This window comes from Ruditapes philippinarum, unplaced genomic scaffold (assembly GCF_026571515.1).
Source record: "Ruditapes philippinarum isolate M1 unplaced genomic scaffold, ASM2657151v2 ctg593_1_1_1_1, whole genome shotgun sequence".
Lineage (NCBI taxonomy): Eukaryota > Metazoa > Mollusca > Bivalvia > Venerida > Veneridae > Ruditapes > Ruditapes philippinarum.
In genome coordinates, this window is record NW_026866874.1 from 218,952 (window position 1) to 244,410 (window position 25,459).

The following is a 25,459-nucleotide window of genomic DNA, read 5'->3' on the forward strand; positions in this document are numbered from 1 at the left end:
GACTACGTGTCATTAACAGATCAGTTTTGCCGTTTGAAAAGCTGACCTTCAATTGCACTATATATAGCCATATTTCTTTTAATTAGTTTTTTAGCTTTTTACACTAAATGATACGCTTAACATTCTATCATTATATTTACATTGACAAACGGTTATATTGACAGTTTTAAATCAAATAACTGATTTGAAGAAATACACTATTTGTATAATAAGCGTAAATGGATATTTATCAATACACGTACTCTTTCGATAAGTTAGGCGTGTATAAATTATCGTATACTGTAAAATTTTGTGTACATTTAGATTTTAACGTTTAAAAATCATGGAACCTGTGTCAAAGAAATTAAAAGTTGAGGATAACATTTTAAAACCGTTCACACAGAAAGGGTCATAAGATGACGAAGTTACATTAGATTTTGAAGAGGAAAAACTTTATGTCTCGAAAAATTTTTTATGTGTAGCCTCCCCAGTATTCGAGGCGATGTTTAGAAATGAGTTTAGAGAGAAGAAAGAGAAACGTGTGGCAATGACTTGGAAATCTTATGAAGACTTCCCTGACTTCTTGCTGTGTTTCCATCCAAGATATCTGAATGAAATAAACGGTAAGTTAAACTGTAGACCTTGATATGAACACTGACAAAGGTCGAAAAGATGTGCGATTTAATAGTTTAAAAAGGATATGAGAATAGTTTGTTAATTTGAAATTGAATTTATATGATAGGCAGTTAACATTCTCATTGTTTCCAGTGAATTTCATCCTTGTAATCTGAATTTAGCTTGTATGAGGGTCAACTGACTGAACAAGTTATATCAGTGATAATCTAATGTAGGCATATACTTCTGACCTATTTTGATTTCTTTGCAGAACTGAATGTGCTACGTATTGTCCCTTTAGCTGAGGAGTATCAAGTGACTGCGATTATAACTAAATGTAAGGCTGTTATGAAGTTGATGTTGTCAAATGCTGAAAAAGCAGCATCAAGTACATATTTTATCAAGGATAAGATCGATTCATACCAACTCGAACCATTGAAGAAATGTTTAACAGTATTGAAATCTGCAACTTTTGTAAATTACACAGACATAATAGATTGAGCTGTCCAATCTATTGCCAGGTTTGGATACTGTCTGTACAACGGAGTGGATCATTCTCAAAAAGTATCCAGTCCTTTTGTTCCAGGGTTAGACAGCAAAATAAGCTATACCAACGAGACGACATTCGTTGATTTATATAGAAATTGTAATGTTCTCTTCAAAAGTTTCTCACTTGAGCTCCGCAACAAAATTCTATCAGAAAGATTAATGAGAGTCAATGACAAAGATTTTAAGTAATTTATAGTGATCAAATTCAAGATGAATGAATGAATGGATCTTAGAGAACTGGTCTACAATGGTCACATTTTCCATTTAGTATTATTGACATATGATAAATTATATTTTGTTCTAGAACACTTTATTCCTGCCATCGGATCATGTATCTAACACTTACCAACAACATCTAGATATGATTATTCTTTCGTATGTGCATGTGGTTTTCAAGTATGATACTAAATATTTTCAAATATCTGTCCATTCAACATAATATTTATGGTATTACAAACATCTGGAAAAACCTGATCCCTCGGAAGCATTAAAACCAGCAAAATTACATGGAAATTGCAGGCTTGATTTGATTGAGTCCGTAAATGTGAAATAATGAAAACGTGCATCATCCCTCACGTCCCTAGCACCGGTTTGAGCCATTCTCAATTTTCAACACAAAACAATTGCTGGAATCAATGATCCCGAAGAACCAGAAAAATATAACAACACTTAAGTGAAGTACGGGGCAGCTTTTAACGGCTGACACACAGCAGTTGTGATGTATAAATTTCTGAAAAAAAACTGATCCCTCGAAAGCATTAAAAGCAGCAAGATTACATGAAAAATGTAGGCTCGGTTTGATTGAGTCTATACATGAAGGATAATCAAAATGCGCAACATCCCTCACGCCCAAGAGCAAGACTTAAATTATAGACCAATTATCTTTAATTAAAAGTTTGATCGAGTTTAAAGCTGCACGCCTCCAGATGAGCCAAACTATTTCAAGAAAATCCATATTGAGAAAAATGTACTTAAATTATGAAAGGTAAAACATTCAAGAAGATCAAACTTTTTTTTCATGTTATGTGCGGTTTTAGACTGACTTTGCAGTATTTTATTACAATATTTCTACTGAGTTACTAACGCAGTAAAGGCTATTTTTGCATATGTTGACGACTTTTTAGTAATTTTCTTGAATTATAAGTGTCGATTGCAATATGTAAATTCCTTAATTTGTTAACCTAACTTTACTTTTAATTACATTTCCAAAATTTCCAGGACAATGAACTTGAATCTGGAGGCGTGCTGCTTTAAAACTTCAGTCCTTTTTTTGTAAATATATTATATCTTTCAATAAATCAACTCTAGAATGTTTGCAAAATAGTCTGTACCCACATCTGAGTATCTGAAGTGTGCTACTCGTATGCATTAATCCAAACGTCTTAATTTCTTTTGATAAATGACAAAAAGTAAAAAATAAATGTATTTGATTCATTAAATATGTCATTGAAAATGATAAACATATTATGACAGTAAGATAATTATAAAAATTGCGGGAATAATGATGCTAGATGGTGGATAACGACTGTTTTACGAACTGGCGATTATAATGATTGTGATGATGATAATGATGATAATAGTGATAAATGATAGATTGATTGATTGAATGATATTGGTGGTTGTTGTAACAATAACTATCGTTAAGATACTGTGTAAAGATGTTCACATACATAATAAAAGATATGAAGTATATCTACAAAAATCTAAAACTATAATAATTGTACTAGTATTTAAAAATGGTGGACCGCTTGGATCATATTGAAAATAGCTATATATCGACGATCGGTACATAATACCTCAAAGTACAAATATTTTCGTATTCTATTTACTACTATATTATCTTAATCTTACATCGCTGCAAGCAGGCATATCTGTTTATGTCATACAAACATATTAAAGACACCTTTGAAAGCTTTTAAAATCTGATATTTATTTTTAACTTACTGGTAACACCCATACTTATATTTTGTACTAAAATCTATGCAAGAGAAGGATCTTAAATTCTTAAGTGAGACCAAAATATTGTGAAGATTTAAGTGTAAATTATTCTGTAAAATGATGAACATATTGGAGGAGAAGTGACTACCCAAGTACAATAGTGTAGGCATTTACTAATTGTAAATTATTCTGTAAAATGATGAACATGTTTTAGGAAAATTGACTGCCCAAGTACAATTTTGTAAAGATTTACTAAGTATATATTATTCTGTAAAATAATGAATACGTCGCACTAGAATTTAAGAGTGTGGAAGGATGCCATTTGTTTTATTTATCATCATGTAAAAGTGTTTTTGCTTTTTTTAAATATTGATATACACATCTTTGTACGTCTCGACATATATTTATATTTCTTAATTAACTTACAAAGCTGATATTATCAGCAACCAAGGCTTCTGTGAAACATAACTTTATTTTTACTAGTTTTGCATTGTAAAAATCGTCTATTTATTGATCATTTGACACGAAGAATAATTGATTGTACATTGTGAAATTTGTTAGAAGGAAACTATATTACGAAAATAGCAGTCAACTGAAATTTTAAAATCATTATTGTATGTTAATTATTTTCAATGAATGGAGATTGCACTTTTGAGTATACATTTCTTTATTGTTGTATATTAATGAAAAATAATGCTCAGAATGTTGACAGCATTAAAATGTAGCCGTTAATTCATGAAATAAAAAGGATAATTGGAATGATTGATACATGCATAATGATAATAATATTACAATCATCATTATAGAAAAAAAGAAACGACAGCAACAAAAGAAAAAAAGCGCGAAAACCTCAAAATAACATTTCATAATGACAGCATCACATTAAATTGTCTACAATAACCGCAACATACTTTAATGATTTTTTAACACCACACGTATTGGTGCTTTAATGATAAGTTTAATAAAATAAAGCCATGCAAGCCAGATTGTTTATACGAAAATGGTTGAAATGGATCCAGAAAAGAAAATATATTTATCAATTTTGACAATTTTGAAACCATGTTGCTCGCTTGAACAAAGTGTGCAACGAAATATGTGCAATAAGATAAATTCGTAAGCGGAGCTGGTTATATTTCAAGGGCCGGGGTTGGACCTCATATGGAAGTCAAAAATAAGCATCGATAACAAGTATATTTTACTTTAAGAATATCGAAATGTGATTCTATATATATTCTTTGTATTTACCCGCTTTTTGATTTGGATTTTTATGCTGTCTTTCCAGCATATATGGAGCTCGTCTGGAATTTTGACCGGCAATTCCTACGTTTGGAGCCAAATCTCATAATATTTTAATATTTATTAAATGCTAATCATCGTTTGGTGGTAAAATTTCGTAAAAACTGTATAATTATGAATCCGTGTATTGACACTTTCTTCATACACATTGCATGGAATGAATATCTCGACGAAGGCCGCATAAAATCTAAAACAAAATTGGAAAATATAGAGAAAAGTCACGAGGGTACATTGTAATTCTTTAATAAAAGATTTGAATTTTACATACATGTTTGAAAAGTTAAAAGCTTACCCTATGACTGACCCATTTTCTCTTGCATGTATGGTGTTATATATTGCCATTTGGATTATATCTTTAACATATGCTCAATTTTTGGATCCATATGGGGTTTACCCCCCCCCCCCCTTCACCCCGTGTTTTTATCTCATTCAGACTTTTGTATATATGACTAATACTCTAAGAGTCACAGGAACGGATTGCTCTCCATTTAAAGGATTATGTCGAAAACGATATTAAGATTCATTGCATATAGCATAGTCTGCAAATAGCCTACACTGTAAGTAGTTTGCATTTTTTTCTTAAACAGTAATCTTATCTAAAGTTATTTACAAATGAAATATGATAACAATTGAGAAGGCTATTGGTATAATTACATGCCTTAATAAAAAATAAAGATAAATAATTTCATTCGATTCTAACAATTATATACAATGTACATTAGATGGTGAGAACTGATTTCTATGGCCATTTCGTATCCGAAATCATCCACCGTAGAAGGAGACGTAAGTGTTGTAGCCAAGAATTTCAATTACAGCTCACCACACTTTCTCATCTGTGACCAGCTTCCCAGGACTGAAACATATTGAACACAGCATATTCAATTTATTCAATACATATATATATATATGCAGATCTGCATATAAATAAATACAATACACAAATACAATGTACATTGTTTAATACCTCAACAAATTATGGAACATAAGAAGATAAGGTCGTTCTTGATGGAAGACATGGATATGTTGGAATAAGTGTGCTAATTAAGCGGTTAACCATTATATTTTTGTGACATCTTTTTCAGGCATAAATAATCCAAATTAACATACAATGGTGTCGATATTCCAAAATAAGTTGTAGCAGACACAACACCTCTGTCGAGTACTTTACTTTGTAAACATAAAATGTCATGATATACGGGGTCTGTCTTATATTGGTGGCCATTAGAACTTTGTACAAATGTAAATGAGAGGAAAAAATAAAGAACATTTTCGCCTCCAATGGGGATAGTAACCATTTTGTGCAAGTAGAGATTGAGTAGGTTTTCAACAAAGTAAATCTTATCTTGCGATCAGCATTTACCCAAATAATACCTTTTCTTTAGATATTTTGATCCTTTTTAGGGAAGAGTAGAGCTTATTGAGAAGGATTTCATTCTTATAGATGACGAAAAGTTATAATCATGAAATCATGTAATCGTAATCATTACAATTTGATTTTATGCTCGGTGATTCCTGATTCAAATGTTATTAGTGTTCAACCACAGCCTTCTTATCGGTCATTAATTTTGTTGTTAGCTCTATCGGAAGATAGATAAAACGTGGGTTGGGGTTTACGTCGCACCAAAATATAAATCATATGGCAACTCTCAAGGTTTAATGGCGGAGGAAGACCCCAGGTGCACCTGTGTACATCATTTCAGGGAAAAACGGCCTGAGTAGAAACGTCGACGTTTGGTTTGAAGTTAAAGACCTAAACAACCAAGCCATGGACGCCCCTATGAAACGTAACTTGATAATATAATAAATCAAACATCTTTGATACCGTTATGAGGGTGTTCTTTTAGTTCACATGCCCTCGTGTAAAGAGCGACTAACATCAGTATAAAACGAGATAAAAACATATGATCACCTCGAATCGCGCCAGAAAATGAACCTTCTCAATACAGACTTCCACCACATTTGCCTGATGTAGCGTGACACCGTTCACGGCGGTTTCTACGTAGGCAAAATAAACAATGCGTGTTTAACCTCTTTTGAATAGTAACATGCCTTTTTATTGTTGTCCCTTTTCCGAAGGAGACGGAGATGAAACTTTAAAAAATACGTTTTCCTGTTGTTGATTTTCTTTCGAATTTAATCTTTAAAAATCGAGGGTCGGCTATTTTGTAAAGCAATATATTAAAATGTGATAACCTTATTTCAAACTGTATGTTTCCAAAATGTAAACATTTGTAATTTAAGTTTTAATACAATTGAAATACTTCATATGTTGTCAGTTCTTTCTGGATAGTGTATTTATAATACATAACAGGTAATAATTCTTTAAAAGAGATTAAGTTAAAAGATCAACCGCCACAAACACTTAATGCAGTATACTTTGTTATTGGGAGACCTTTTAGTAACAGTAAAATGAATATAATTTTAAAAACACTACAAAAAGAAAATATTAAAAAATAAGATCTTAAAGGAAGGGCTGCATTCAACAAACGCATTTAAGGGGAGCGGTGGCCTAGTGATTAAGGTGTCTGCCTCTCAACCTAGAGATCATGGGTTCGAGCCCTACTCGGGTCACGACCATGTTTCTTCATATGACACCAGTACTGGTTGGTTCCAGGAAGCGGATTCGCAAGTGATTAATTTAAGTTGTAAGAAATTGTTTCGCAATCGAGCTTAAATAAATATGTTTTAACCTACATACTCATCCCACAACACAAGACAACGGTCATGGAGCCCAGCAGGCCATCAAGCAGAGCAAACGGGCAAATAAATACAAGTCTTCCACTGACTCAAGCAACATTCAATTTCAAAATTGCAATTTTTTTAGAATCAATGATCCAATAGGATTATAAAATAATAATAACATTGAAAAACACCGTCGAGATAAATCAAATACGGTCGCATAAATATATTATTACTAATTTTTGTGAATGTTGAAATTTGTTTAAATAAAGACCGTCAAAGAAAAATGACAACAAATAAATTGCAAACTCCAGTGACTTATCTACGCTGATAAAAAAGAACACTGGTAGGATGACACGTGAAATTGTCTGTCACTACATTAGAGTCACTGCCACCAAAATCTTATAATCATCCATTAATAGAGCTGATCATAAACTATGCTTTTATATTATCAATTTTCCTTAGGATAAATATATTCTGTAATTGTACAGTGACTTATTTGCCTTTCTGGATAATACTCTGTGTAAAGTATATCATATCAAAATAAGCGTTTCGGGATCTGTACTTCTTTTGTGCATGCACGCACGATCACATACACAGAAGCACAGAAATAAAGATATAAGTATTGAAATAAGCTAAGCTGTAACAGACTAAACCGTTCTAAAGGACAAACAATTATCATTCTATATATACAGATCATGTACCCTGGTTTATGAATAATAAAGTTTTCACCTATTCGAAATGAATACAGATACCGTAAAAAGACATTTGGAGACTGCTCGTATCGTTGAATTGTAACATTCTTAAAAAGAACTGGGCATCATTTCAATCTTATGATGTGGCATATTTATATGAACTTAAATACTAGTATATGAGAAGAAGCGAATGAGATATTTGATATGTGATATTGAATGCTAAAGTAACAAATATTTTATCCGGGTCATATATCAATGTATACATAAAATATAATACCTCGATTTTCAGAATAAAAAAATACATTTAAAACGTTGACGTTCAAACAATCACTATTATCGCCCTACAACGTATTTTAAACACTACAATACACTTATCATTCTGTTAATTGTTTTATATTGACAATCGGTCTTTAAATTAATTCAATATTTTAAAGCGTGAAGTGGATTGATATATTTCGTTAATAAAGGCAGACGGATATATAGATTTGGGTATACATGTAGTTTATAAGTTTGAATGATAGAGAACAAAGTGTTGCTTTAAAAACCATGGAACCTGTGTCAAAGAAATTAAAAGTTGAGGATAACAGTTCAACTTCTTCTCCAGAACCGTTCACACAGAAAGGGTCACATGATGAGGAGGTTACATTAGATTTTGGAGAGGAAAAACTTTACGTCCCGCAATTTTTTTTATGTTTAGCCTCACCAGTATTCGAGTCGATGTTTAGAAATGAGTTTAGAGAGAAGAAAGAGAAACTCGTGGCGATGACTGGGAAATCATATGAAGACTTCCTTGACTTCCTGCTGTGTATTCATCCAAGATACCAAAAAGAAGTAAATAGTAAGTTAAACTTGGACCAATTTCTTTAGAAGCGAGACCTGTCAATATACAGGTTACATGTTAAATGGGGAGATGGCCTAGTGGTTAAGGTGTCTGCCTCTCAACCCAGGGCTTATAGGTTTGAGCCGTGATTGGGTCGCGATTATGTTTCTCCAGGAAACGTACTCGAAAGTTACTAATATAAGTTGCAAGAACTTGTTTCGCAATCGAGCTTAAATAAATATGTCTAAACTAATGAGCACAGAATGTGAGAGTACACAGTCTTATAAGTATAAGCCGGTGTATTGTTTAGTTGTAGAGGTTATAAATGCAAAAGTAAACGTTTTTATTTTTCATATTTTCTAAATGTTTTGACAGTCATATGCAGGTTACAATAAGTTAAGTTTATCTTGCATATGCTAAATATATGCTAAAGCAAATATAATATTAAAACAATTTACATGCTATTTTGTATATTCTGTCAGTCAATCATAAATTCAACATGTATATAGTTTAAGTGATATAAGAGTAAACTGTAAGTACATATATGTACTTAATAAATCAAGTCAATATCAATTGACGGGCAATACTCTTATAAGCAAATGAATATTAACTACGTGTAATTGATTTCTTTGCAGAACTGAATGTGCTTCGTATTGTTCCCTTAGCTGAGGAGTATCAAGTGACTGCGATTGTAACAAAATGTAAGGCTGTTATGAAGTCGATGTTGTCAAAAGCCGAAAACAAAGGGTCAGGCGCACATAAAGACTCACAAATTGAACCATTGAGTGAATGTTTTAATGTATTGAAGTCCGCGGTTTCTTTTAATTTCACAGATATATCGACCCTAGCTGTAAAATCTATTGCAAAATTTGGATATTGTTGGTACAATGACGTTGATTATGATAAGTTTGTTATATTCACTACGTACGGTGGAAACAAGCCGGACAAAGGAGAAGCCCGTAAAGAATGTCAAGCTCTTTTTGAAAGTCTTCCACTTGAAACCCGCTACAACATTCTTTCAGAAAGGTTAAAGCAAGTCAATGACAATGGTTTCAAGTCATAGATAGTAACCAAAAAGATTTCACACAGTCATCGTGACGATACTGTTGAATTGAGTATTTTAAAGAAACAATTCACTGAACTATAATACATTGTTTGTTTGTTTCAATCATTTTACGCCTTTTCGCAACAGTATTTCAGTTATATAGGCGGGTAGTTTCCTAACCATCGTTCCTGGAGAGTCCAGGTACTAGACTACCTTCCTCCGCGCTAAACTACCAAAGCATCTCCCGGGGATCGAACCCATGCCAGAAAGGTAACTGGATTAGAAGTCATCGACTCTAACCCTTCGACCACGGAGGCGGTTTATAATGCATAGAAATGATAGTAACTTTGATCGTCAAAGTAAAAAGAACAACGACATTTACATTGTAATGTGATATAATTACACGTGTGTAGATAATAAAGCGTAAAACGATTATGAGAAAAAAAGCTTCAGAGAAGTAAGAAAATTTTATTTGAACAAAAATGTCTTAACTAATAGTTGATGCTAATTGTAAAAATCAAGAAACAACGAATTTGTATTTTACACATTGTCTTTCATTACATATAATATATATATATCAAAAGTTTCGGCTGAAGATATGCGAAGAAAGCATTGAAAGCGCTAAAGAATTTACATAGAGTTTGTTATTTCTTAAACATTATAATTTTATCTAAATATATATATAACGGGAAAAAAAGAATAATGTGATTTATTTTCCTTTTTACATTGTAAGTATCTATCAGCAAAACTATTATAATAATTAAAGAAACATTATAATAGTTTAAATGTTATAATAGTTGTGTTAATAAATAATAACCATGTATATAGGAAAAGGTATCGCATCATTCTGTGTTAGTATTTTTTATTCGTATTGATTGACAGCTAGCAATACAAAACTGCTATTTCTTCTGTAGCAAAGTGAAAATCAACAAAGAAGGTGGACATTTTGACCATCTCTACAAAGTTTTGTAAATTTCCACCTCTTTTGGGTAGTTATATGAGTAAAATACGACTAAAAGATCTCTTATTGTTCCCCTGTTAGTAAACATAACGTTTACATTATACTTATACTTTTCTGCAAAAAAAAACTACTTTAAATCAATCCTTTTCTGAAGATGCCGGATAATCGCTGGCTTCCTTGTATTTTGTCAAAGTGATTCAATTTTGATAATGACCAGGATTTTAATTTCATCTTCGAGAAAATGTATCAATTAATGATGTGTAATTAATTCTCACATGTGAAATGACGTTTTGTGATCATCCTTTGTCTTTCTGACTGTTTGAACGTGCGTGAGTATGTAAACAGTTTCTTCAAACGTCACCTCATCTATGGACCAATTGTTAAAAAGGCCATTGTTTATCTTGCACCCAGTGAAATGTCAGATTCAAAATGAAAATTGGGAAAAACATCTTCAAACTTAGTTGAATAAACAGATACAATGGTAAAGTAAACGGATGAAATTCGAGAGGAATTCTTGCAATGAACATGCTTGTTTGTTTATTCTGTTTGCATGTCATTCATCAAATATGCAGGTTTTTGTCATGCAGAATTGCAACACTTGGGGTAGTCAATGTAATAAGGGAATATTTTTAAAAATTTTGTTGGTAAACTTAATGTAAGATGTGTTAAAATGTGATGTAATAATTATAAGATAAGGAATCGCCCCAAGTAGTCCTGTAATGTATTGACTACCCTTGATTAAGGCTAGAAGCTCGTTTCCGTACAAAACTGAAATAACTAACGCCATTAAAAGGAGCCCTATTTTTCTGTCTCACAGATAAAATGAAAAATAGAAGAAACAGCTAACAACGTTGTATCATAAAATACACTAGCTGAAACTTTCAAAATCTAGTCTTACAAACACAAGTTTCAATTTCAAGAAATAGCTACTTATATAACGGAAAACGTTTTGCGTTTTAAATATGTTTCTATTCCAATGTTTAGGTTAGTAGGTTAAAAAATCTTCTTATTTATACCGTGTTAAAACACTAAATGAAAATAAGGTTATCATTCTGTTATGAGATTTGAAAATAAGTTTATCATTCTGTTATGAGATTTACATTATCAACAGGTTATATTTGCAGCATTTCAAATACATGTAAATGATTTGAAATAATAAAATACAATCTTTCGATAATTCAGGTGTATATAGGTTTGGGTAAACATGTAGTTTCATGAATTAGAACGGTAGGAAAAAAAACAAAAAGGTTGCTTTAAAGATAATGGAACCTGAGATTCAAAGCTTGGGATTTCAGTAATTTGTCTTCTCAAAAACCGTTCACACAGGAACGGTTTTGTATACGGTGATGAAGTAACGTTAGACTTAATAGTCTCGATGAAGTTTGGTGATGTTTAAAATGAGTTCAGAGAGAAAAATAGAAACGTCTGCAGTTGACTGGGAAATCACAAGAAGACTAGCTGGCTTGATTTCCTGTTGTGTATCCATAAGAATTTTCATTGAAGTAAACGGTATGTTGAACAATGACTATAAATATAGAATTATTTGTAACTAGTTTTTTTATGTAAAACAAGTCAATTGAGGTTATAAGAGTATGAAATCTCATATCTCAATTGTTAGAGTGTAATCATAGGTTATATAGGATATAAGCGTGTAAGTAAGCCTTTAAGACATTCCTATGAATCTTAAGATCATCAGTGACAATGAGTATTAACAATCTATGCTGGTCAAACTCCATAATATCTTGACTTTACTTTTCTAAACGAGTGCCATTTATAATGTAAACAATATAACTAATTGTGAAATAAAAATTAGTCTACTCGTGGCTATCGCAACTCATTTTATTTTTTCTTTCATACCACTCATTGAAAATAAATCCTGTATTTATAGAAAAAAAACATCGTAAATATCCTATATATTTTGAAGGCACAACCATGACTGCGTTTACTGTTTTGTTTGTGAATACATGCATTTCAGACAAGAGGAATATCTTTACAAAGGAAAAATATTGAGTTGTATATTTATGATTATACGTGACATGTTGTTGTAAAGTGTCGGGAACATGATCCGATATTGCATTACTGTATACAGAAGATAAATAATAGTGAAGTGTTCTAGAATAACAATATTGTTTTTCATTATATAAATATGTTCATACTTAATCACTTACAATAGAACCAAAATATTCTTCAAAATATATTTTATAAGAATATCCAAACGATACATTTCCATTGTTTACATTAATATTTAAAGTCCTGAAACTAGTAGACAAATCCAATTTAAAACGAAGCCAGCGTTTGAAAAAATACATTTCTTTTCCGACCTTGCCTTATAAAACAGCTGTTTACCCAGCTTCCTTTATGCAAATTCTTGTATTACAAGCAGCTGTAAAATAGCAATTTCAAGAAAAAGGTTTCCAATGCCAAAAAGCAGTATGTAATTAAGGCTGCTTCTTCTCGGGAAAATTTCTTTAAAATACAATTACTATCAATAATAAAAAATATCAAAAAAGACATTTATTTACTTATCATTTGTTTATTTTAGCACCTATGTTAGACATACTATCAATATATCTTTTATACGCTTATATATTATAGATACGTGCAAACGTGTATAAATTGTGTAAAGTTATATTGAAAGTGTCTAGCGCCTGTGCACCTGTGCTTGATAAATTTAATTAAAATTCTTAGATCAGTATTTTTATGTTGTATGTCGGCCTTTGACCTCCAAGCATGTTTGCCTGCAGTTGGAATAATAGGTATAGGCATTATTAGAATGTCACAATCAGATTACAGTAATATAAATTCCATTGATGCAAAAGTCGGGTAAGTTTTTGCTTATTTTCTTCTTTTTCATTACCTATCAGTAAATATTTAATGACAAGTTTATGCTTTTAATCTTCACATTAATTATGTAGATAAGACAATGACGATGAATGGCAGACACTTTACTTATTGACTTATGATTTTACAAGATGATACTGAATGTGCTACGTATTGACCCTTTAGCTGAGCAGTCTCAAGTGACTGCGTTTATAACTAAATGTTAGGCTGTTATGAAGTCCATGTTGTCAAATGCCGAAGAAACAGCATCAAATACTGCAAATGCGTCCAACCATAAGTTCGATCCAGTCATACTTGAACCATTGAAGAAATGTTTAAATGTATAGCAATCTGCAACTTCTCTAAATTACACAGACATAATAGATTGAGCTGTCAAATCTATTGCTAGGTTTGGATACTGTCTGTACAACGGAGCTGATCCTTCTGAAAATTTATCCTATAATTTTTATTCAAGTTTAGACAGCAAAATAGTCCATTACAAAAAGACGACATACGGTGATTTATATAGAGATTTTTATGCTCTCTTCAGAAGTTTCTCTCTTGAGGTCCGCAACAAAATTCTGTCAGAAAGATTAATGAGAGTCAATGACAAGGATTTTATCTAAAATTCCAAATTACACGGCGTTATTATCTATGATCAAAAATATTATATCAAAATCCTGTTTTCATAAAGTATACGAGTACAATATACTGAGTACATATATGAGTAACATTGACTATCAAAATAAATTACAATGGCCATAATGAATGAAAAGATTGTTAGAGAACTGGTCTACAATGGTCATTATTGACATATGATAAATAATATTTTGTTCAAGAACACTTTATTCCTGCCATCGGATTTTGTATCAACAACATTCTTTCGTAGGTGGTTTTCAGGTATGATATTAAATATTTTCAACTATTTGTCTATTTTACATAATATTTATGGTATTACAAATATCTGGAAAAACTTGATCCGTGAAGCATTAAAACCATCAAAATTACAAGGAAATTGCAGGCTTAGTTGGATTGGATCCGTAATTGAGTAAACGAAAACGTGCAACATCCCTCACGTCCCTAGCACCGGTTTGAGCCGTTCTCAATTTTCAATACAAAACAAAATGCTCATATCAATGATCCCGAAGAGACAGTAAAATACAACAACACTTAAGTGAAGTACAGGGCAACTTTTAATGGCTGACACACATCATTTAAAATTCGTTGTTGTGATGTATAAATATTTCGAAAAAAGTGATCCCTTGAAAGCATTAAAAACAGCAAAATTACATGAAAATTGTAGACTCGGTATGATTGAGTCACTACATGAGGGATATTCAACATGTGCAACATCCCTCACGCCCCAGGGCAAGACTTTCATAATAGACCAATTCTCTTTAATAAAAGTTTGTTCGATTTTAAAACTTTATTTTTTTTTTTTTTTGTGTAAATATATATCTTTTGATTAATCAACTCTAGAATGTTTAAAAAATATTTTGTACCATGTAAACAAAATGGATTTTATTCATTAAAAATGTCATTGAAAATGATAAACATATTATAGCAGTATGATAATCATAAAAATTGCGGGAATGATGATGCTAGATGGTGGATAGCGACTGATATACAAACTGATGATCATGATACTTGTGATTATGATAATGATGCAGTCAATGACCAAGTTACAACATGTTAAAATACAGCAGCTAGAATTGTGACCAAAACACTCAAATATGACCACATAACACCTATCTTACGTGAACTTCACTGGCTTCCGGTACAGTATCGGGTCGAATATAAAATTTTGACTTATACATATAAATCCCTCATCGATCAATCACCAGCCTATATAAAAGACATGATAAACGTGTACATCCCAGTCAGGAATTTGAGGTCCCAGAATAACTCAATGACATTAGTTTTGCCTAAATCTCGGACAGTACGATGTGGTGACAGGTGCTTCCAGACAGCCATAGCGAAATTATGGAATGCATTACCACCTGGCATTAGAGCCAATTTTTAAGAGAGCTCTCAAAACACATTATTTCATAAAGTTCTATGGACGCTAGTTTCATAAAACAACATACATGTACTACATTTGCTATATTATCAGTGTAAATTGTGTGTTTGATTTTATGTCTAAAGGGTTTTACTTTATAATTCGTTTCTTTTTTACTCTTGTTTGTAACTTTTTTAACACTCTTATTTCGTTCAAATCTTTTATAGGATAATATAATTGAGCCTTGACTTTAAACTAAATGTGTCTGTATTTCTTACCATCCTTTACTTGTCTTAGATTATCATTATTGTTTAATAGGTTTACTTAATTAATATTGTACCTTATGTCTTATATATATATGATTATGTTTTATCAGATTTACGTAAAGCACTCTTGAACATTTATTATGAAAAGAGTGCTATAGAAATGTGGTATATAATAATAATAGCAAAAATTGTTTGATTGCTTTATTGATTGATATTAGTAATGGTTGTAACAATAACAATCGTTAAGATATTTTAAAGTTAATGACACACACAATGATGGATATGAATTATGTCTACAAAAATCTAAAACCGAAATGATGTATTTAAAAATGGTATTGAAAACATAGCTATACATCGACGATCCGGTAAATAATACCTCAATGTACAAATACATTGGTATAAATTGTCTTAATCTTATGTGGCTGCAAACAGGCAAAGCTATTTATGTCATAAAAACATATTTATGAAACCTTTGAAAGCTGATAATGAAGATTTCAAAACACTTAACACAAGGGTATAACCTATACTTACATATTATACTAAATTATACGGAAGATAAATGACTGCCCAAGTACAATATTTACTATGATTGAGTAATTTATTTTGTAAAATCTATGGTGAACTATAAGAGTGTGGGAACATCGTTAAAACACATTTTAAATACCTAAAGTAAATATGTGTTGAACATTGTCAACGTCATAATAAACATATCCATACAAAAATAACATAATATTATCATAGATAAATCACACGACGTCGCTTGTTTTAACCACGTTTTTTCTGTCGAGAAAAGGGGCACATTATGGCTCAGAAATAAATAAATTATTTCTTCTGTAAAAAGGAGAAACATAATCGAGATCAAGTTTTAAAACATTATATAATGGTTTCAGATCATGTAAAATGCTTTTAACATGAAGAAAGTAGCGCTTAATGTGAAAATATTTGTCATAAAAAGAGTAGCAAAATGTAAACAAAGTAGTATTTTGACTTCCATAAATAATACTAAATCCCTTTAACTGTATTTAATACTTTTTTCATTGACGCACCTAAAGTATAACCTTAAAGGATCATACTATGCTCCAGAAGTCTTTTATTTTTATGTCCTTTTTTAACTTTTATAATTTCTTTCATCAGTTACGCATTGGCCAATGATCTAATCCCATACGATCATATCTTCAAGATATATTCGTGTGGGATCATTATTATATTTGATTGAAGTCTTTAAAAACAAATTATATTGTGCAGGCGATATAACTTAAATTTAACTTTATTTATTTTTGCTAATTTGAATGCCATTTGGTGTGTAATAAAAAGAAACTAACATTAGTTGTCATTTTAAAAAAAAAAATTCTTAAATTCTCGTCAAAGGTTTGTAATTCTTTCTTTAACTCGTTTTACATCATACACATGTATTTTTACATCAAATTTTGTATCACATGACAACTCATGTGAGATCCTATAAATGTATATATCATAGAACCTGTAATAAAACAATATTATGTTTTATTACAATGGCATTATGTAAAGTCACCTCTCTTTTGAATTAAAAAAACAAATAACGAAAATTTACTGCTTAACCAAATTGTATATATGATAAATGTTTGATTAAATATGCTATATATCACACTGAGAAATGAAAATTTGCAATATTTTCACAAAAGCGAAGCACACTTTTCAGTGTAATATATAGCATATCAAAAATGTAGCTCAAAATAAATCAGTTTTCTTGCTGCGTGCCTATTATAAGTAAATGACAGCCATGTACGACCGGTTTCATAAAAGCACCAAGAAACAGTGATGATATCAGATGTTCACATTGAGCAAACAAAAGTACATGTCAATTAAAATACAAGAAAACATTGATGCAAAGCATCAAAGTGCGTCCAAGCAAGAAATGCAGCAAGTGAAGATGAACTAGTAGACATAGGATGACAAGATATTCTTATAAATTACCAGAAATGTATATCACTTATGAATGAGCGGACGAAAGACATTGTTCATTATGAACTTTGATTGGCATGCTAGAGATTAGAATATTACTTGTTATTTCTTTATGATCGTGGTTATTAATAGCAACGGATATACATGTATACAATCATTTATAACGCATGATCAACACGTACCACACCTTTGTAATTGTCCCTTATTATGTTATCGCTATTAGCGAAGACCCCCTCTTAAGGTATCTGTTCACACAATATGACACTGGTTATATTACCATGTTGATCATGTTGAGCATAATTGTTTATTATACAATAATTGTAATATCTATTAATTTTAATAAAAAAATATAAATTTAATGAATATTGTTTTCTTTTCATTTTTGTGTGTTTCATGTGCTATTTTAATGTTTATTATATGTTTACTACACTATTTTATTAAAATTGTAAAATAAATTTTAAGAATTCAATTGTCATATTGACCGACGATTATAAGTCAAAACTTAACTGGAAAAAGTCAGTAAATTTTGGAATATCTTTCAATATATGATATTGTTTATTCTTAAACCATGTACATGTACATTTGTATTTTTCTTTATCATTTTTAAATTATCAATCATTTGAATAATTCATAAAATCTAATTTGTAACTTTGAATAATTCCTCGCCATCTTTACAAAACACGGATAACAAATTAAATAAAATGTTTCAAAATATGTACCTTTTTCTTTATTGTACATATATTTATTGTTTTTATCACATATAGTTAAAATGAAACATGCTTTTGTTGTTTTTATTATTATTTTTTTTTAATTGTAACGATATCAAACATCTACTCCAAAACCGGGAGAGACCGGACAATAAACGTGTGGTACTATTCGCCGGTCACCGGAGAGACCGGGAATTACCGATAGGAGTGATAAATAGATATATCTATAAATAGATTTTCGGAATATTTAGGTCATCAGATACATGTACAACAATAACATACCATGATAACCATCTGTGTACTACAAAATGATAAATAAAAAAAACCCGTAGAGCGCGAGTTATTGACAGAAAAGGTTATTTCATTTGAAAATGTTTGCATTGCGAAATTTTCCAGTTCAAATATTGCGACATTTCATTCTTAATCAATAATCAAGCACCCTCATACCGATTGGAATGATCGGCTTTTATTATGACCGACTCTTTAAAGTCTCGCCCTTTCACAAAATCTGATTTCATTCCATAAGGGCGCAGCGCTTCGGCGCGGACGCCAATTAATCATCGCTACGTTTTAACTGATAACATCTTTAGATTTTAGTTAGTAGCGATATTTAAATTGAGAAAAAATCTAAAAATGAAGGAAACGCATTATTTTCTGTCTATTTATAACACGTTGTGAAACTTCACTGTTTCAGGCTCCGTCCACTATGTCGAATCTGTGCTGCAAAATATCCAAAATGTAAACAGGTGTCAGCAACGTTTATTCATCAGCGTGAGAAGGCTAAATACTTTATGGTACTCTCAATTCTCTGGCTTAGGACTTTTTGCAAATCCATAGAAAACAGGGTGATCTAGGCTGACGTACATTTGTACAAAAAAATCGCTGTTTGTCACTTTTATTTGCTGACTAGTGAAAGCGTACACGTCATTTGTTTTCGTCTGTTTATGCAATGTATTTCCTTATATAACGTTGATCAAATACCTTGAAATATTATTATATGATGTAGCAATTGTATTTAAGACGTTCTCTGAAACACGTCGCATATTAACACAAGTCATATTATTACATAAAAAGTTATTTATGATCATATTTCATTCCTTGACTTAAATTTGTTATTTTATGGACCTCAAATGGACATGGAAATGCATAATTTAAACATCTCTTAATGGTGAAAATCGAGGAGCCTCCGGGGGGTTTGCCCCCTGGACCCCTACCAGGGCTCTGCCCTGGACCTGTAAGGGGGCCTATAGCGGCCCGCTTAACCCCCCGCGTGAACATGCGTAACACCAATTTCGGCCTAGCTCAGCCCCTGCAAAACAAAAAAGCTCTGCCAATTTTCACACATCCTTCGCTTTTCCGTGTAAAGTTTACTTTCTCACCGCCATACAAGTATTACCCGATATAGATAAACAATGATGTTGATATTTGTTTGTACCCGGAAGTTCAAAGTATCGTGAAATCTCGCAAGTCATATGACGAAACTTCAAAGCGTGAATCGTTAACTTTCGTTAAGGTAGACGTATATATAGATTTGGATATATATGTACATGTAGTTTAAAAGTTTGAATGGTAGATATCTAAGTGTTGCTTTTAATACAATGGAGCCTGTGTCAAAGAAATTAAAAGTTGAGGATGACAGTTCAGCTTCTGCTCCAGAACCGTTCACACAGAAAGGGTCACATGATGACGAAGTTACTTTGGATTTTGGAGAGGAGAAACTTTACGTCCCTCAATTTCTTTTATGTTTAGCCTCCCCAGTATTCGAGGCAATGTTTAGAAATGAGTTTAGAGAGAAGAAACAGAAAATCGTGGTGATGACAGGGAAATCATATGAAGACTTCCTTGACTTCCTACTGTGTATTCATCCAAGATATCAAAAAGCAGTAAACGGTAAGTTAAACTTGGATAAGTTTCACTAGAAGCAAGACCTGTCAATATACAAAGTTACATGTAAAATTGGGAGGTGTCCTTGTCGTTAATGTGTCTGCCTCCTCTCAACCCAGGGATCATAGGTTCGAGCCCTGCTTGGGTCATGACAATGTTCCTTCAAACGACATCAGTACTGGTTGGTTCCAGGAAGTGGACTCGAAAGTGATTAATATAAGTTGTAAGAATTTGTTTCGCAATCGAGCTTAAATAAATATATTTAAACTAATACACAAAGAATGTGGGATTACACAGTCTAAATATAAAAACTCAAAGTATAAGCTAGTTTATAGGTTAGTTGTAGAGTAAACGTTTTTTTTTTTTTCTGAATGTTTTGACAGTCATCTGCATAATACATTAGTTAAGTCTATCTTCACATGCTAAATATATATGCTAAAGCAAATGTAATATTAAAACTACTTACATGTTATTTTTGTACGTTCTGACAGTTAGTCAATCATAAATTCAACATGTTTATATTTTAAGTAATATAACAGTAAACTGTAAATACATATAAATACTTAACAAATCCAATCAAAAGCAATTGACAGAAAATGATCTTATATGACAATAAACATTAACTATACGTTTTTGATTTTTTTTTTTCAGAACTGAATGTGCTGCGTATTGTTCCCTTAGCTGATGAATATCTAGTGACTGCGATTGTAACAAAATGTAAGGCTGTTATGAAGTCGATGTTGTCAAAAGCAGTGAAAACAGCCGCAAATGTAAATGACAAAGAACAACTTCAACCATTGAGGAAATGTTTTATTGTATTGCATTCAGCAGTTTCTCTTAATTACACAGACATATCGGTTTTAGCTGTCAATTATATTGCAAAATTTGGATATTGCCTGTACAATGACATTGATTGTACATGTAGTAAGAATGGTATAGTCTATAACTTTACCTTAGATGGCAAAATAGACAACGTGACGACATACGGAGATGTCCATAAAGAATGTCGAGCTTTATTTACAAGTCTGCCAGATGATATTCGCTGCCAGATTCTTTCAGAAAGATTAAAGAAAGTCGATTACAATAATTTTAAGTCATAGATAGTAACCACAATAAAGATTTCACACAATCGTTGTGATGGTACTGTTGAAATGAGTATTTCACTGAGCAACAATGCATATAAATTGATATATCTTTGATAGTCAAAGTAAAGAACAATGACCATTACATATAAATACCAGTCCTGTGTGTAGATTATAAAGGCGAAAAAAGATTTTTTAAAGATCCTGTATGTTTTGTGATTGATATTGTTACCGTGTGTATACCACACCAAAAATTATATATGTATATAATTATGCAAAAAAAACAATTTTTAAACATCGAAGAATATGTTAAATGTGTACTGAAAATATTTGTGCACATTATATTTAATCAATAAATTATATGTATTCATTTCTTAATGGAAAATTTGACTTAGAATTTATAGAAAATAAATTTCTAATTACCTCCCTTTATTTACATATTAAATTAGTTAATATCTTTATAAACAATACTTATTGGAACTTACAATATTGACAAATCTTAAATTGAGCATCATATTTATGACATGAAACCATGAATAAAATGTGTTACAGAAGCTTCATTAAAGTTAGAAAATTTGATTTCAACTAAAGTGTTTTACCTAGTAGCTGGCGCGAATTGTAAGAATTAAGAAAGAAACAAGACTCCAGGTCTTCCAGATATTCCTATCATTCCTTTTGAAAATAACGAATTTACATTTTATATATTGTCTTTCATTATATATAATATTACGGGAAAAAATGAAGTGATTTTTTTCCGATTTACATTGTAAATATTCATTTACAAATTTATTATAATAATTAAAGAAAAATTAATATATTAAGACACTTTACATCATGTAAACCTGAATTTCAGCGCGTACTCATCATGCATTATGAGCAAGTCTACATCATTTTATGGACCTGACGATACACTGCACAGACCCGATAATCTCGTGCAGTTGTGTCAAGCAAGGGCGACCTAAACGCCGACTTCCGGATGTTTTACACAGGGCACGTCTCAAATAATCTTATGTCAATATTGAGTAAAACTTCTTACACAGAAACTTTTGCTTTCATTCACAACTTTGAAAAAAGAAACTTTGAAGAAGACTTTAATCTTAAGACTTTCAGCAGCTATGCCATGCTCTCTGAAACTCAACGTAATCAGGCTATTGGGATGATGCAAGCGGTGCTAGGGTTTTGGACGTTGCACAGCACTTTGGCTGCTCTAGGCAAACAATTCATTATTATAATCTTAGTACATGGTTCGGTAATACTGGATCCGTTCTTGATCGTCCGAGATCTGGTGCACTTCGTTTGACGTCACTATCGGACGACCACGTCATTAGGCTGAATCACCATCGCAACCGATTTTTTGCTACTTCAGCAACTGCTCAACAGGTACGTGTCAGTGTCCAATCTATTCGAAATCGCCCTATGCAATCCCACATTTCAATTCGTGCCCGCCTATCATGTACTGGTCAGATACTGAGACCCCTCATAGGGTTGGCAGGTTGGCCTGGGCACAGCTTCACTAACACTGGACACAAAACCAGCGGGGTCGGGTTATTTTCAGCGACGAATGTCGCTTTAGAGTAAGTCCTGCTGACGGCAGGATGCAAATCTATCGTCACAGAAATGAAAGCTTTGCATAATGTTGCATCCGGGAAAAGGATATGTTAGGTTGGGGAAGTGTGATGGTATGGGGTTATCAGATAGACAACGTTAACGACCAAGCTCGGGCACTGCAGATGGAATGGCTGACACTGCCTAACGTCTTAACCAGGCGTTACGTTAACTCCATGAGGAGGAGAATTCGAGCGTGTATTACCAGTTACGTTGAGTTGTCCTGGTATACAGTATTGGCTTTAATTCAAAGATTCAGAATCTCAAAAGTCTCGTTTACGATCGCCTTTCATTCCTTGATTTTTTATTTGTATTCCTAGATCAGAATTTGTAAGTGTATAAAATATTTTTTTTTGTTAGATCGACAAAAAAGTGAGTAAATTGAATCAAAATCTCAAATAAACAAGAAATGTCGAACGATACATAGTTATGCCCCCTTTCTAGCCCTTGACTCACATTATTGGTAATTTTGTTAGAGAAACTTGCCATAAATGTACATTGTAGTATTCAATTATGGAAAAAAGAAAAATCATGAAGACTTTGCGATAAATAGTTTTCAAAATAATGAGATATCTAAGGCCCCTTTGACCTTGACCTTTGACCTAGTGACCAAAAAAATCAATAGGGTCACTTACTAGTTATGACCAATCAATATATTAGAAGAATGAAGACTTTGTGATGAATAGTTTTCAAGATAATAAGCGGAAACTATTCTGACATTTAAGGCCCATGTGATGTATTGACCCAAAAAGCAATATGGATCATCTGTTGGCTAAGACCAATCACGATGTGAAATATATACACTTTGTGATAATTATCTATCAAGATAATCAGCTGAAATCCTCTATCATTCAAAGACCCTGTGACCTTGACCTTTGACCTGGTGACCTCAAAATCAAAAGGGGGCATCTACTAGTTCTGAGCAACCAATATGTGAAATATGAAGACTTTGTAATAAATAGTAACCAAGATAATAAGCAGAAATCATATTAACATTCAAGGCCTCTGTGACCTTGACCTTTGGCATACTGACCCCAAAACCCCAAAATCAGTAAGTGTCATCTACTAGTTATTATCAATCAATGTGTTAACTACGAAGACTTTGTGATGAATTGTTACCCAAATAATGAGCGGAAACCATTCTAACATATAAGGCCCCTGTGACATTGACAATTGACCTAGGGACCAAAAATCAATAGGGGCCATCTACTAGTTATGGCCAATCAATATGTGAAATATGTAGACTTTGTGATGAATACTTTTCATAATTAATCAGCTGAAACCATTCAGACATTTAAGGCCCCTGTGACCTTGACCTTTGACCTAGTGGCCTTAAAATCAAGAATAGTCATCTAATAGTCATGACCAATCAATATGTAAAATATGAAAATTTTGTGATAAAAAGTAACCATGATAATAAGCGGAAATCATATTACCATTCAAGGTCCCTGTGACCTTTGACCTAGTGACCCCAAAATCAATAGGGGAAATCTACGAGTTATGGCCAATCAATATGTGAAATATGACGATTTTATTGGATAATACACGTCACGCGTATACTTACTTTCATTTGCATACGCTAAAACGGTATGGGAAATAGAGTTTTTCACACGTTTATTGTTGTGTTTTGATTGCTGACACTTGTGACGTAACGAGGTGGCGTTCTCTAAAAATACAATTACTTGACAGGTAAAAGTGGTCGTTTAATGAAAAGATTGATGTCAATTAGGTGACTAATTGGCGGTCGCTGGTCGCGTTGAGCAAAAGTCGCTTAATACATTAAAGATATAGAGAGAAAATGATCGGGGGGAATTTAAAGTGGTCGTTTAAGACAAAAGTCGCTTAATACACGTGGTCGCACGGGCAAGTTAGACTGTATACCGACTTTGTGATCAATACTTTTCAAGATAATCAGCAGAAACCTTTTTGACATTTATGGTCCTTGTGACCTTGACCTTTGTCCTGGTGACTCCAAAATCAATAAGGGTCATCTACGAATTATCACCAATCAATATGTGTAATATGAAGACTTTGTGATGAATACTTTACAAGATAATCAGTAGAAACTATTTTCACATATAAAGCCCCTTTACCTTTGACCTAGTGACCCCAAAATCAATAGGGGTCATCTATTAGTTTATGACCAAACACTATATGAAATATGACGACTTTTTGATCAATAATTTTTGACGACCATTCTGACATTTAAGGCCCTAATGACCTTGACCTTTGACCTAATGACCCAAAAATCAATAGGTGTGATCAACTAGCTATGACCAATCACTATGTGAAATATGACGACTTTTTGATTAATACTTTTCAAGATAATCAGCAGAAAACATTTTGACATTTATGGTCCTTGTGACCTTGACCTTTGACCTAGTGACTCCAAAATCAATAAGAGTCATCTCCTCATGATGACCAATCAATATTTGAAATATGAAGACTTTGTGATGAATACTTTTAAAGATAATCAGTGGAACTATTTCGACATTTAAGGCCCCTGTGATCTTGACCTTTAACGTAGTGACCGCAAAATCGATAGGAGTCATCTACTAGTTATGACAGATCACAATGT

General features: G+C 32.2%; 3 protein-coding genes across 3 annotated transcripts; all 3 read left to right on the forward strand.

The window, feature by feature from the left end:
- The first annotated feature begins 220 nt into the window (after window positions 1-220).
- On the forward strand, window positions 221-2,223 carry LOC132734098 (uncharacterized). The gene is made up of 2 exons (XM_060720815.1): window positions 221-602; window positions 866-2,223. Exons 1-2 carry the CDS (start codon window positions 482-484, stop codon window positions 1,093-1,095), a joined length of 351 nt encoding a protein of 116 aa, XP_060576798.1. The 5' UTR covers window positions 221-481; the 3' UTR covers window positions 1,096-2,223.
- A 5,978-nt stretch (window positions 2,224-8,201) lies between these two features.
- On the forward strand, window positions 8,202-10,247 carry LOC132734097 (uncharacterized). Its single transcript, XM_060720814.1, has 2 exons — window positions 8,202-8,589; window positions 9,207-10,247. Exons 1-2 carry the CDS (start codon window positions 8,298-8,300, stop codon window positions 9,632-9,634), a joined length of 720 nt encoding a protein of 239 aa, XP_060576797.1. The 5' UTR covers window positions 8,202-8,297; the 3' UTR covers window positions 9,635-10,247.
- Window positions 10,248-19,778: 9,531 nt separating this feature from the next.
- On the forward strand, window positions 19,779-21,357 carry LOC132734089 (uncharacterized). The gene is made up of 2 exons (XM_060720807.1): window positions 19,779-20,200; window positions 20,846-21,357. The coding sequence occupies exons 1-2, from the start codon at window positions 19,909-19,911 to the stop codon at window positions 21,292-21,294; spliced, it is 741 nt and encodes a 246-aa protein (XP_060576790.1). The 5' UTR covers window positions 19,779-19,908; the 3' UTR covers window positions 21,295-21,357.
- The last annotated feature ends 4,102 nt before the right edge of the window (window positions 21,358-25,459 follow it).